This window comes from Pogona vitticeps, chromosome 13, assembly GCF_051106095.1.
Source record: "Pogona vitticeps strain Pit_001003342236 chromosome 13, PviZW2.1, whole genome shotgun sequence".
NCBI lineage: Eukaryota > Metazoa > Chordata > Lepidosauria > Squamata > Agamidae > Pogona > Pogona vitticeps.
In genome coordinates this window covers 14,915,171-14,929,100 of record NC_135795.1, presented here as the reverse complement: position 1 = coordinate 14,929,100, position 13,930 = coordinate 14,915,171, and the positions used below count along the sequence as shown (strand labels likewise).

Below are 13,930 nucleotides of genomic sequence, written 5' to 3'. Positions count from 1 at the left end.
AAGCCAAGAAGAAGGAAGACAAACATCTGAAGACAGCCCTTAAGGCCTGTGGATACCCAAAATGGACCTTTATCCAAAATGGACCTTTAACAAGGCAACGTCTGAACCCAGAAAGACAATGGAACAGTCTGAGACCCAGAGCCGACGGAAGAACCTGGTCATTCCTTACATGGCAGATGTGTCGGAAAAGCTCAAAAGCATTTTTGGTAAAAAATCTAGTGCACTTCAACCCACAAACACACTAAGGCAGAGATGCGTCCGCACAGGGTGTTAAATTTCAGATTTCACTCCTAAATGCATTTTTAATTTATTTTTTCTCAAAATTAAGGGATCAGGTCTTCCCAATGTTTTTTAGTTTAAAAATGCATTAAAAAACAAACATGAGAGCATGGACTTGGATTCAGCATTATCATGATATATGCAAATATATGACCCAAATTGTGATAAGATCATGTTATAAGGAAATTAACTAACTAACTAACTAACTAAATAAAAGTACTGTATAATTAAAGGCCATTTTAGACAGCACTACAGAGAGGGAGTAGAGGTGAAACTGGGAAGGAGCAGGAAACACAAGTTGAACAAGTCTAAGCTGAACTTTATTATTGTAATGCAGATCTAGAATGTACAATTGATCCAACTTAATGCAGCATTTCCCAGCGTGGCACCCACCAGATGCATCCACTTCTGGATGGCATCAAATTGAGCCCTGTTGCTCTAATGGGTCGCACATACTCCACACATGGGGATAGAATTAACCCCTCACCAGGGAAGAAACACCTGGGGTTTTCCTTAGAAATCCAAAGCCCTTTTGGCAAAAAGCACTTACCATTCAGTTGCATTCTTTTGTTTGGGTAGATCAACTGAATTTCAAACTTCTTCTGGGCAACGTTAAAATGGAAGTCAACAGCAATATTCCTTTTCAACTCTGATTTTGGAGTCCCCATAAAGAAATGCAAGCCAACTTCATTTGGGATCCAGGCACCTTTCTGTCCGAGAAGACAGTAAGAATAGTAATTATGGCTGCGCAATAGTATAGTAATGCCCTGGATTCATTCCAGTCGGACTTCAGGCCACACCATGGTACGGAAACCACATTGGTCGGCCTGTTTGATGACCTGCTGAGGGAGGCTGAGAGGGGCAATATGTCCCTGTTGGTCCTCCTCAATATCTCAGCCGCCTTCGATACCGTCGACCACGGTATCCTCCTGGGGAGGCTCTCCGAGCTGGGAATCGGTGGCCTGGTGCTTGCCTGGCTCCGATCCTTCTTGGAGGACTGTCCTCAGAAAGTACAGCTCGGGGAGAGTGTTTCAGCCCCATGGAGCCTCAATTGTGGGGTTCTGCAGAGCTCGACTATCTCCCCAATGCTGTTAAATGTCTACATGAGGCCGCTGGGTGAAGTCATCAGAGGTTGTGGGGCTTTGTGCCATTAGTACGCTGATGATACCTAGATCTACATAACCTTTTCTCCAACCACAGTGGATGCCATTACGTCCCTTCAGCACTGCCTGGAGACTGTACTGCAATGGATGCAGGAGAATGGACTGAGGCTGAACCCGGACAAGATGGAGGTCCTGAGGGTGGGTGACCCCTCCATTGGCAGTATGGGAAACTCCCTCTCTTTGGGGGGAGTGACTCTCACCGCGAAGAGTGAGGTTGGCAGCTTGGGGGTCAATCTGGATCCGGCTCTCACCATGGAAACCCAGGTGGCGTCAGTGGTCCACTCTGCCTAATTCCACCTGTGGCGGATTGCCCAGCTGCGTCCCTATTTTGATGTTGGGGCGCTCATCACTCTGGTCCACATGCTTGGACCAGAGATTAGACTACTGTGATGCGCTCTACTTGGGGCTACCTTTGAGACTGATGCGGAAGCTTCAAATGGTGCAGAATACGGGGGACAGACTTCTCAGTGGGACGAGAAAAATACCAGCATATTTCCCCCACTTTGGCTGCCTTACATTGGCTGCCCATTCATTTCCGCATTGACTTCAAAGTGTTAATGATGATATATAAAGCCCTAAATGGTTTAAGACCTCAATATCTAGAGGAACGCCTCCTCCTACCTATATCTACCCGAATCATTCGTTCTAGCCAGGAAGGGCGACTGAGGGACCTAACGCCGAGGGAGGCCCGAAGAGAAAGAACAAGAAACCGGGCCTTCTCAGCAGTGTTTGTTTGTTTGTTTGTTCAGTCGTTTAGTCGTGTCCGACTCTTCATGACCCCATGGACCAGAGCACGCCAGGCCCTCCTATCTTCCACCGCCTCCCGGAGTTGTGTCAAATTCATGTTGGTTGCTCCGCAGACACTGTCCAGCCATCTCATCCTCTGTCGGCCCCTTCTCCTCTTGCCTTCACACTTTCCCAACATCAAAGTCTTTTCCAAGGAGTCTTCTCTTCTCATGAGACTTCTCAGCAGTGCCCCTCGCCTTTGGAACAGTCTCCCCTCAGAGATCTGTCTGGCTCCCTCGTTGGGTATTTTCTAGAGCAAACTTAAGACCTGGCTCTTTAGGCAGGCTTTCCCTCCTGTCATCACTTGAATATTTTTTCCCATCTTGAGCTATATTACTACTGTTGTTTTTTATTTTATTACTGTATATTGTTTTATTTTATCTATTATTGTTAGCCATCCAGAGTAGACTTTGGTCTAGATGGGCGGGGTATAAATTTAATTAATTAATAGATAAATAAATAAGCAAACAATATATTTTGCTCTTAGGGGTAAAAAGCATTACGCAAGTCAAATAAAAAAAAATAGGGATGCCTCAAACAATAAATTATAACTATGAAACTGGACCTTGGATCAACACCAAATTTGACATGGATGTAGCAGAAAGTCTGCTCTTCCAGGGGACATTTGGGGAAAGGCTTTTCAAGTTATGCTTTTTTAAAAAAGGAATACTGTTTTATCCTGTGCACAAGCAAGTGACTTTCAGCTATGGTAGACTGAAAAGAGATAAAATATGTTAATAAAATAAAATTTGCATACCAGGAAAAAAACCCGTCAGCTTTTTTTTAACCAACCACAGGAACTGAGTCACTTGTTACTCTAATTCAAAGTTTTTAATTAGTCCTTATAAAGCCAGAAAATATCCAAAATGCCCAAGCATTCCAAAGGAACTATTTGCATACCGTAACATTATGGCCACATTGGCCAGTCAGAATGTGTCTGGATTAGCCAGGCAGCTAATATGGGGAAAGTGTGAGAACACATTCAGTGTGAAAGCAAGCATTTAACTCCTTCCTGTACACACTTTTTCAGCTCCAGCCAGTAAAAATATTTAAATATGTAAAAAGATATTTTTAAAAATGGATAAAAAATATTCAGCAGCTCACTTATTTATGCTATGAATTTATTTGTTTTTTGTTTCTTGGTGGGGTGGATCTCAAAGCAAGGAGAACAAACCTATCAGTTCTAAAGGAAATCAACCCTGAGTGCTCACTGGAAGGACAGATCCTGAAGCTGAGGCTCCAGTACTTTGGCCATCTCATGAGAAGAGAAGACTCCTTGGAAAAAACCTTGATGTTAGGAAAGTGTGAGGGCAAGAGGAGAAGGGGACGACCAAGGATGAGATGGCTGGACAGTGTCTGCGAAGCAACCAACATGAATTGACACAATTCCGGGAGGCAGTGGAAGATAGGAGGGCCTGGCGTGCTCTGGTCCATGGGGTCACGAAGAGTCGGGCACGACTAAACGACTAAACGAACGAACGAAGTTTACCTAGTTTACTCATAAGTTTACAGATCCATATTATTTAATATGATTTTTAGATGTATTCTTCTCTAAACCAGCATAAAATCATAGATTCCATTTGCACCCACAGACTACACAGAACTCATGGGTCCGAGCCTGTCATTGCTCTGGTGCCTCAGAATGTTATTTTCAAAATGCACCCTTGAACAAGCTGTGAAGGACTGAGTAAGTAATAAATGTGAGCAGCTGAAAGCACCTCCATCCTGATAAGACTTAAAGGATGAAGCTTTATGGTTGTTTACTTCATTAAGTACTCCAGTACTTTGGCCATCTCATGAGAAGAGAAGACTCCCTGGAAAAGACCCTGATGTTGGGAAAGTGTGAAGGCAAGAGGAGAAGGGGACGACAGAGGATGAGATGGTTGGACAGTGCCATAGAAGCTACCAACATGAATTTGGCCCAGCTCTGGGAGGCAGTGGAAGATGGGAGGGCCTGGCGTGCTCTGGTCCATGGGGTCACGAACAGTCGGACACGACTAAATGACTAAACAACAACAACTTTGTCAAGTGCTTTGTCTGGAAGGGAGCATAACAGGTTTTGAATTAACAGGTAGTTAAAGAAATGTGACTGTCCTTTAACCTAAGCTGGAGCTTTAAAGCTGAGCAAGTGGCACTTCAGTGAACTGATTTATTTCTCTTGCTAAGCTGAAGATTTGTGTTCCTTGTCTCTTCCATGTGCTCTTGTCAGAGAAAGCAAAAATTATGTTTCAGTCGCTGTGAAAAGATTGAGGGGATTAACAGAAGAATACTGTATTTTTCCATGTATAAGACATCTCCATGTATAAGACACCCCCCACTTTTCTAATCCAAAATTAAGAAATCTAAGTGGGGCTAAGCAAGTGTAGGGGGAAAGAGATCAAGGAGCAGGATGGCTTTGATCCCTGCTTTCTCCTCCACTTGTTTTTGTTCTCTCCTCAGCTTCCATGTATAAGATGACCCTCAATTTTTAGTCTAAAGATTTTAGACAAAAGTATAGTCTTATACACGGAAAAATACGGTATTTGGTTGACTTGGAGAGATGTCAGTTTGCCTCTGCATAAGTTCTTAGACTATTTGAAGACTGTCTACTTTATTGGAGAGTGGAATTTGATAAGCTTACAGGAAGTAAATTTTTGAACTCTGATGTGTCGATGCTGCTGAGCGTGAACTAGAACTGCCCTTTCCTGTGACAGGAGTTAAACTGTTTGCTTCCTCCTGCTGGCTGGAACGAAGAACACCGTTGTATGCCATGACAATTTAAAAAAAGAAGGAGATCGTAGTCTGGGATAGGACTGTCCTTGAGACAAAAGTGTAAGCAAATTGGAGAGGACAAAGGCTTTTGAGGATGACACAGCAAATCATTTGGAGAATACTGGAAATAGTGAAGAAGTACAAGGTGAAGTGAGAAAAGAAGAAAACATGATGAATGAGTTTCAGAAGCTATTGGAAACAGCTGTTAAAGAAATGAAGGTAGGTAATGAAGGTAGGTCCATGGGGTCACGAAGAGTCAGACACGACTAAACGACTAAACAACAATGAAAAAACTGCAAGGGAAATGAAGGCAGACAATTAAAAAAAATACTCTCACAGAACTGTGGCACAAATTAAAAAGGAGATGGAGAAAACTACAGCAGACCTCAAGAAAGATATAAAAGCATTGGGTCTATAAGTTCAAAAGACTAAAAAACGGGCAAAAGGAAATGCAACACTGATTCCTCAGCAGAGAGATAGATTAGATCAAATTTATAAGAAAACTATTGATCTTCAAGATAGAAATTGAAGAAGTACTGTACTGTGAAAATCTGCAGATTTCCTGAGGGAACAGGCACATAGAAGAGAAATCTGCAGAATGGAATCCTGGAATTGCTGAAGGTAATAGCTCTAGGAGAACAAGGGCGGGAACAGGACATAGCAAGAGTGCATCATGAAGGATAAAAGCACAGATCTGGGATGTTACCAAGAGATCTAATGTTGAGATTTACAAATTTCTAGAGAAAAGAAATGTTTATGAAATCAGTGAGAGAAAACTCTGGGCAAAGTACAAAGAGGCAACTATTCAAATCTATCAAGATCTTTGCTCTGAAACCATAAGCTGGAGATGTTAAATGTATCCTGTGAATATTGTACTCATCAAGAATGGAATAAAATACAACTGGGGTTATCCAGTTTATATGAGAGTATTTTACAATGGGGAAGCGTCAGGTAATAATTTCAGTGGAGCAAGGCGTGGAAATGTGTCAGTGGAGCTTGTTGGGCAATAATCAGAGCACAAAGCCATAAGGCAGATAGGAAGCAAGATTCAGCTGTTAGTTCAGAGCAATAATGTTTCATTAAAAAGCCTCTTTTTTATGTTTATGTGAAATAGTATGGGGAATCATGGAAATCTGAAACATTCTACAGGCTAATGGACAAAAGGTGTTGAACAGGAGTCCCTCAGCATCGGTACATTTCACAAAGTGACACCACAGAAGTGAAAATCCCAGAGGCTGACTCCATTTTTCATCAGTTAAGAATTTCTCACCCAAACACAAGGTTAGGGCTGATTTTCATCAAGTGTGAATGGTAGTGAATGGAAGAGGGCGACCATCTTGACTGCTGCCATTGGTGTTGTCAACATTCAGGCTGCCCTTTGCTATAGCATCTTTTTTTTTCCTGCTGGCAACACAGGCATACTTTTTTGCAGCAATATTGGGCCATTTCCTCACTTTTTGAATTGTGAGTACAGAAGTACAATATTCCATTCATAAACCGGAAGGTTTTTTTGAGGAATTGAATATTAAGTGTAAAGATGCCCATAATTCCTGGTGCACCACCCGTGAGTGTGACACGCCCCTCTGCAAGCGCAACACGGCCACCCGCGGGCGTGGGGGTGCCCCTGCCTGTCCACGCATGGAGCCCGCACCCCCCAACCGGCCCGGGGTCCGAAAAAGGTTGGGGACCTCTGTTTTAGGACACACACGGGCCCTTAATCCCACTTAGCCACCAATACATTTCCCTGATTGTTGCTGCACTAAAGGAGAGGTATTTCCTCCCCGCCTAATGCTGCGTTAAATCCATATAAACACTTGCACACCCAGTCTTTCTCTCTGCTCATCCATCATCACTCCCTGTTTCTGATGTGCAGGCTGCATATTATTTTATTGTAACCAAAATCAGGACATGAGGGGGGAAAACTGTGGAATGTTGACTGCTGAGGGAATAAATGGATAGTTGAGGAGTTAGTAGGAAGGAAATGATACAAGGAGGCTGGAAACCCAAACAAAAGCATTCTACAACTGGAATGTTTTGTTACAGGTCCCATTTACCTCCAGTGTTGCTTCTTGTGATCAATAAAGTTGTCTAAACATGCTAATTGACTTGCTCTTAACATATTAATCCCATCTGTGTCAAAATGACTTTGTGACATCAAAACCTATCCAGAATGGATAACAGAGTCCAAACCTGTGAAACGTAATTATATGTAGCTCTCAGTAAGTACTGGTATAGGTTTCTGTCCCTCTTCCTTAGTGTTACAGCAGCTTTCATTGGTCCAGGGAAAGGAAAAACGAAATCATCATTCTGATTACCAGGCTTAGAAAACTCAGAGCACAATTGCCAGCCAAATATCTTAGACACTGGAGCAAAGAAAGAAAGGGATGGGTAGGAGAAGGGAGAGACGACTGCTTAGTTCATTAAAAATTATTATTGTTATTTATGAAAAATATGTTGTTGAAGAAGAAACCATAGCATACAGAAAGTTGGTAACAAGATGGAGGAAATTCTGCACTGCTGAATTTCTACTAGTGCTGCAGGTAATTTTCATCTACAAAAATATTTTGCAAATAAAAATTTAAAAAATACGTTTTTGGGATAACTACATCCCCAAATCCATTTGGGTTAATTTTCCTTTTTATAACATAATGCAATATATATTGAATGAAAAACTGTAATTTTCTGCAGTCAAATTTGGAAGCAGGTCCTGCTAGAGTTTCAGTATCCAACTACATTAAACACAGCTTAACAACTGGTTGACATACATATAACATGACAGTGGTTCTATCTAACTTACTCTCCTCATTTGTGCATGACTTAATCTCCACTTGTCTTGAAAAGTCATCCCAAGTGTCTGTTTCAGTCACTGTCATTGGACAGAGTTTGGAGCTATAATAAAGAAGATGGTTATTGCAGTTTAGTTCAACCAGTAACACACATGTACACATAAAATCGCATTGGTTTTTGACAGAACTTAGGTCTAGACATAACGAAGCATCCAGACATACTGCCACATAATAAGGTGGCCTTATTTGCCCTCTTTCTATGTCACTATATCTTGTTCCTGGTGGTGGTGGTGAATTACATTTTAAAGATAAGTTTATCCATGCTGGTTTATAGATTCTGGAGGTTGAAATGAAGGAAATTCCAGATTCTCCCAGATTTAAGGGAGTGGGGACTATAGCTCAGGGACAGAGCATAGGTTTTACATGCAGAGGGTCCTGGTTTCAATTCCTCGCAACTGTAGGTGGGGTAAGAAAAGACCCTGATAAGAAACCTTGCAGAGTGACCTCTAATGTAGACAATCCTGATTTTGAGGACCTGCCGTCTCACAGAGAAGGCTTGGGCTTCTGGGGGAATAAAAAATAATAACACAACAGGTAAGACCTGCTTCTTTGTTTGTTTGTGCCCACCTTGTTTGTTTATGGATCTGATGTCCAACCACGGAAAGTCTGAATTCACCCCATTTCAGTCTACACCCAGCCACTCCCCCAATGGGCTTCTGGGGCACAGTTATTCGGTTTAAATTTTCTTAATTTTTTTTCAGAAGCCATGTGGACTTTGTCTAGCTGGCTGCAATCTACAGGTCAGCCACATGACAGCCTTGGCTTATACAGATGTTAGAATCTATTTCTTGCTTAATGTTTTCTAGATTTTAGGATTTTGTGACTAGAAATGCAAGTATTGAGAATTCTCTAGTTAAGAAAAACCTTCCAAAAGCATCTTAGAAAAGATAAGCCTTGTGCAGATACCCACTGAAGGGACCCCGTGGCCCTTTAGATTTGGTGGTCTACAAATTTCATTATCTCAGACCACCAAACATGGGGGGGCTGGAAAAATGGAATCCAGAAACCATGACAGGGCCACAGGTTCCCTGTCTCTGGGGTAAATCCCTAGGCAATGGTCCAACCTATGCATTTTACCTGAAATTGACAATGTCCATAGAGTCTTCAGGAGTGTTCAAAAATATCTTAAACTCTTTCCCTTTTTTCACCTGGATCCCCCCATCAAGACTGGTTGATGATCTCAGTCTGGTTGACCAGCTCAAGCCCGTCTTCCCCAGAGTGCCTGCAGTTCCCATCTGGGCAGAAATCTGAAGGAGAACTCTGCAAAGAAAGGACACACATTCAAGAGGGACCAACAGCTTGGCTCTTTTGCACCTTTTGGAAATCAAATTCTCAAATTAACAGACATTTATGTGTGTGTGTGTGATATATATACATTTATTTATTTATTTAACTTATGGTATATGAAGCCCACTCTACCCAAAGGTCTCTGGGTGGCTTACAACAATTAAAATTCAACTAAAATACAATAAAAGATAAAATGATTAAAATACAATTAAAATTGCCATCAGGACCCACAGTTGATGTTATCTCATTGTATATATATTCATGTCTCCCTGGAATGTCTATATACACACACATATATGTATCCCTACATACATATACATACATATACACATACACATACACATACATACATATATATACATATGTACATATATATACATATACATATACACATATACATACATATACATATATATATACATATATACATATACACACACACACAATAAAAATAATACCTTTCTCCCAATGAAGCACTGTGAGCAGTAAGGATATCAGGAAGCATCTCTACTTTGCCAGAACTTAGGAAAAGTTCTAGCCTTTCTCGGCTGGAAGGCCTGGGGTCTCTTAATCATCATGGGTAGAGATGGCCACAAGCCACTGGTTTGGCATAGTCTGTTTTCCAACTGAACGGCTGACCCACAGTTTGATGCTCTGCCCCCTCCAGTGGATGCCCACTCGGCAGCAGCACCCAGAGGAAATGGGGCAGGGTGCTAGCACTGGCTGGGCACATTGGAGGGGACCGGGTGCTAAACCACAGATCAGCTGTGTGGCGGAGAAACAAACTGTGCTGAACCAGTGCTTGTGCCCATCTCTAATCGTGAATCTTGGCACACGCTCACTAGGCCAGCATTCATGATGAGTGGAGGATCCTGGGAACTGCAAGTCAGAAGAGGGAGTTTTCCGAAGCTCTTGTTGTGTTGCCTAGGTTTTCTCATAAGTACCATATTTTTCCGTGTATAAGATGCCCCAACGTATAAGACAATGCCCCTTTTCTAATCCAAAATTAAGAAATCTAAGTAGGGCTTAGCAAGTGTAGGGGGAAAGGGATCAAAGCGCTACAGGATCGCTTTGATCCCTGCTGTCTCCTCCACTTGTTTTTGTTCTCTCCTCAGCTTACTTTCATGTATAAGACGGCCCTCAATTTTTAGTCTAAAGATTTTAGACAAAAGTATAGTCTTACACATGGAAAAATACAGTACTTTCTGAAGCTCTGTACTCTATTATGCCCCATCACATTGTTTGGTTTTTCCATACAAGGCCATTGCAAGTCTGGTCAGTTGCAGCTATTTCAGGCCTGAGTGCCAGTTATTCTGCAACTAAAATGGTCTCGCCTGGCTTTAATGGGGAGGAATGATACAGTATCAAGATATTCCAGGGAGACATGAGGCTTGCAAACATGTACAGGTAAAGGTCAAGACAGCACTCCAGGACTGGGCCTGCTCAGCAGCCATGAAATATAGACTGACCATTGAGAGGAAATAATGGAAATCATAAGAGAGAAGGAGGAACAGAATATTATAGAAAACCACAGTTGGTAGTACCAGATTCTGCCTCTAGATCTGATCGATGAGGCCCTGTTTATCAAGCCATGGAGAATGAGATTCATTCACCAGCTTTAGCCAAAAAGCACGACTGTTTATATGAAATATATCTTTTTAAAAATGTTACAGAATTACTGCTGAATAGACTTGCTGCAAATGCTCTCCCTGCAATGAATATAATTCATTTTTAAAATGCAGATGTATACCTTGGCTTTATATAACCATTGATGAAAAAATTGTTTCGCTGTTTGAAATCCATGTTGCCTTTGACTGTCACATTGATTGCTGCTGAGGCATTAAGAGCCAGGAGAACTGGCAAGCCTGAGATGGCTGGGAACATAAGTTCTTCTGTGGCCAAACTCAGCCTTTTGTTAAACTGGATTTCTTGACCCTGTTGCAAGATTGAGAGAGTCTGTATCAAAATACAAGGCATGTACAACTAGTTTCTTACCTCTACGTGGGTCAGGAGTAGAGATGGGGACAAATAAAAAAAGGTGATTCATTTTGATGTTATTCGTCAAAGTTAACGGATCAACAAATACGAATATATGAATATTCTTTGATGAATTGATGAATCAATTTGTCTATTCATCTGCACTTTAAACAGCTATAACACTGGCTCCCAACCACCTAGAGGCACCATATTTGCAGGGAGGCTTCCTCAGACACTTTCCTACAACTCCTAAAAGTTTGGTGAATATTGGATTATGGACCCCAAAGTTATATAGTCACAAAGAGGACCCCCCAAGAAAGCTGCCCCCAGGTACTTAGAGACTCCAGAATCACAACGGAGCTTCCTAGGTCTTTCCCCAGTAAGCCCACCAACCTTGGTGAAGATTGGATATCGGACACCTGTGTTATTCACCCACAAATTGGGTCCTCCCAGGAGAGTTTACCACATGGCACAGAAGCCCATTCTGCTGACAGGCCGCCAATCAGCTGATCAGAAGCCAATAGGCAGACACACACACAGCCAGCCACCCCAACTGCCTACCCCACACCCCTTTCCTTTCCCTACTTTAACCCCCACCCCAATCCCACCGACACCTCCCTACCTTAATAGCTGCTGCCTAGGTCTCCATCAGGCCTTTGCAGCCATGGTGTGTAAAAAGGGAGACTGGCTGCCCTTTGCAAAGATGGCAGCTGCAGCTTCCCTACCCTAAATAAAGCTGCAGCCACCATCTTTGCAAAGGGCAGCCAGTTTCCATTTTTACATGGATGGTTCCGAGGCCAGAAGACCTCTGCAGCAGCAATTAAGGTAAGAGGGTGTCGGTGGGGGTGGTGTGAGGCCTAAGGTAGGGAAAGGAAGGGGTGGGGTAGGTTGTGGTATTGGGTGGCTGTGTGGGGTAGTGGCTGCCTTTCTGCCGCCAATCAGCTGATCAGTGGCTAGTAGGCAGAATTGTGTTTTTTGCTTTTTTTAATATGTAGGATGAATAAAAGCAGATAAATATTCATCCCTTCATATTCGTGGGGGTCTCTGAAACCCACGAATATGGATCAATGAATATTTAACGAATTGGCTATATTCGTCGGAAAAAGCGATCCGTTTTTATATTCGTCCCCATCTCTAGTGAGGATTCATCACCTAATCGATGATAGGTGCTCTGGATTTCCAAGAGGCAGCTATGCAGCCGGGATAGGGATTCAAGGTGCGGGACTAGTTGGACTTAATTTTCATTGGTGATTTGACTCACACTCAACTCAGTTTTTTTTAATGACTCAGACTCGACTCATAACTTGGAACCTACTCCCTTCCTCCCTTTTTTTCTAGGGAAAAAAGCGTAATAGGGGCTTAGACTTGGGGTTTGGGACTTTGTACCAAAGACTCAAACTCCGACTTGGTACCAAAGACTTGGACTTGCACTTAGGATTCGGACTTGCCAATATCTCTGCTATGCCAGTCATTACCCTGCATTTTCCTACCAGCTGAAAAAGGAGAGATGGATTGGGTAGGAGCCAAACAGAGATCCAAGTTGAAAAACTCCATCCATCCTTTCATCTCTCCTAACCAAAACTCTCCCCACACCTGGAGCCCATATGATTTAGACTACATTACGCTGGCAGGGGTTGTTAGGAGCCCAAAATGCCCAGATGGCACCACGTTGTTGGAACCATTCACTGTTCTCCTACCTTCAGAAGTTTCAATACTAAGTCTGCCAGATTTAGGTAGTAATGTTTGGCTTGGCTTCTCAGCTCTCTGCAGTCCAGCACAGCAAGCTCATTTCCAAAGACCTTTATGCTCAGATCACATTTTGGTTTCTTCTTCTTTCCCATTCTTTTGGTGAACTGTTGCATAAACAAAGAGAGGCAACTGATGTAAAATCATTCCAAAACTAACCCCAAAAAGACCAGTTGTGTTTTTACTTTTTAAAAGTATTATCTTTGGTATGTAAAGTGACAAGTTTTCAGAATAAGGACTCTGTCTCAGGATTCACCCACAGGTAGGTATCAAAAGGAAGATAAGAACTGATAGTAATCAACCAGCTGCCATGGAGAAGTGCACAAGCAAGATATTAGAGAATAGCTATTTTCTATTCTCTACTCCTACTCCCGTCCTCTGAAGATGCCAGCCACAGAGACTGGCAAAACGTTAGGAAGAACAACCTTCAGAACACGGCTAAAGAGCCCAAAAAATCCACAACAACGAATAGCTGTTTTCCTTTGTTTGTTCCCAATCATCTGATATTTCAAGACATGCTGCCTCTAAGCCTGGAGTAACCTCCAGGCTTAGGGGCAGCATGTCTTGAAATATCAGATGATTGGAAACAAACAAAGGAAAATAGCTATTCTGAGCTACCATGACTTAATAACCACATCAAGAGCCCTTTTGGACCCCAGTTGGCATGTACATTCTAGTTTGATTTGTCCTTGTGTGATAAATGAGAAACTATTGAAACTATTGGAATTCTTCTCTTCAGTGTGAACTGAGATAGGGGTTTTTGGTGAATCTCAGGGAAAACTTGGGCATTTTCTTGAGTGTTTTTGTGCATTTCTATAAAATGTGCAATACTGGAAAATGTTATCATGATGGCTTACCAAGGACTGAACAGGCTGTAGCACTGGATGACTTCTTTGTATATGTGACCTATCAGCCATCTTGTTGTACTTCTTCTCTCTCTCTCTCTCTCTCTCTCTCTCTCTCTCTCTCTGTGTATACACTAGTGTTGTGTGGAAAAATGTACAAAGTATATTACGGGCAAAACTTGAAAACCACAACAAAAAACAACTTTTGGCATCTCAGGACCAAACTGTAGGAAGCGCTAGCCTCACAACT

The 13,930-nt window shown here is 42.3% G+C and overlaps 2 protein-coding genes across 6 annotated transcripts in view; both read right to left on the bottom strand.

Moving 5' to 3' along the window:
• Window positions 1–7,337, bottom strand: part of LOC110090494 (uncharacterized) — a 123,045-nt gene extending 115,708 nt beyond the window's left edge. For all 5 annotated transcript variants that reach the window (XM_078381239.1, XM_078381242.1, XM_072982743.2 and 2 more), the window contains exons 1-2: window positions 7,170–7,337; window positions 830–989 (exon numbers count right to left, since the gene is read on the bottom strand). In XM_078381239.1, the coding sequence (XP_078237365.1) occupies window positions 830–989; window positions 7,170–7,253 (244 nt within the window). In that variant the 5' untranslated portion in view covers window positions 7,254–7,337. The remainder of the gene's footprint in view (window positions 1–829; window positions 990–7,169) is intronic.
• A 170-nt stretch (window positions 7,338–7,507) lies between these two features.
• On the bottom strand, window positions 7,508–13,809 carry LOC144584728 (uncharacterized). The gene is made up of 6 exons (XM_078381559.1): window positions 13,693–13,809; window positions 12,787–12,942; window positions 10,863–11,047; window positions 8,903–9,085; window positions 7,777–7,868; window positions 7,508–7,530 (listed from the first exon to the last, which is right to left on the bottom strand). The coding sequence occupies exons 1-6, from the start codon at window positions 13,750–13,752 to the stop codon at window positions 7,508–7,510; spliced, it is 699 nt and encodes a 232-aa protein (XP_078237685.1). The 5' UTR covers window positions 13,753–13,809.
• Window positions 13,810–13,930: the final 121 nt, after the last annotated feature.

Coding starts and splice junctions, on each gene's coding strand:
- LOC144584728 (XM_078381559.1), bottom strand. CDS start 13,752: ATGGCTGATAGGTCACATATACAAAGAAGTCATCCAGTGCTACAGCCT. Junction 11,048..12,786: donor TAGTATTGAAACTTCTGAAG/GTAGGAGAACAG, acceptor ATCTTGCAACAG/GGTCAAGAAATCCAGTTTAA. Junction 9,086..10,862: donor AATGGTTATATAAAGCCAAG/GTATACATCTGC, acceptor CTTTCTTTGCAG/AGTTCTCCTTCAGATTTCTG.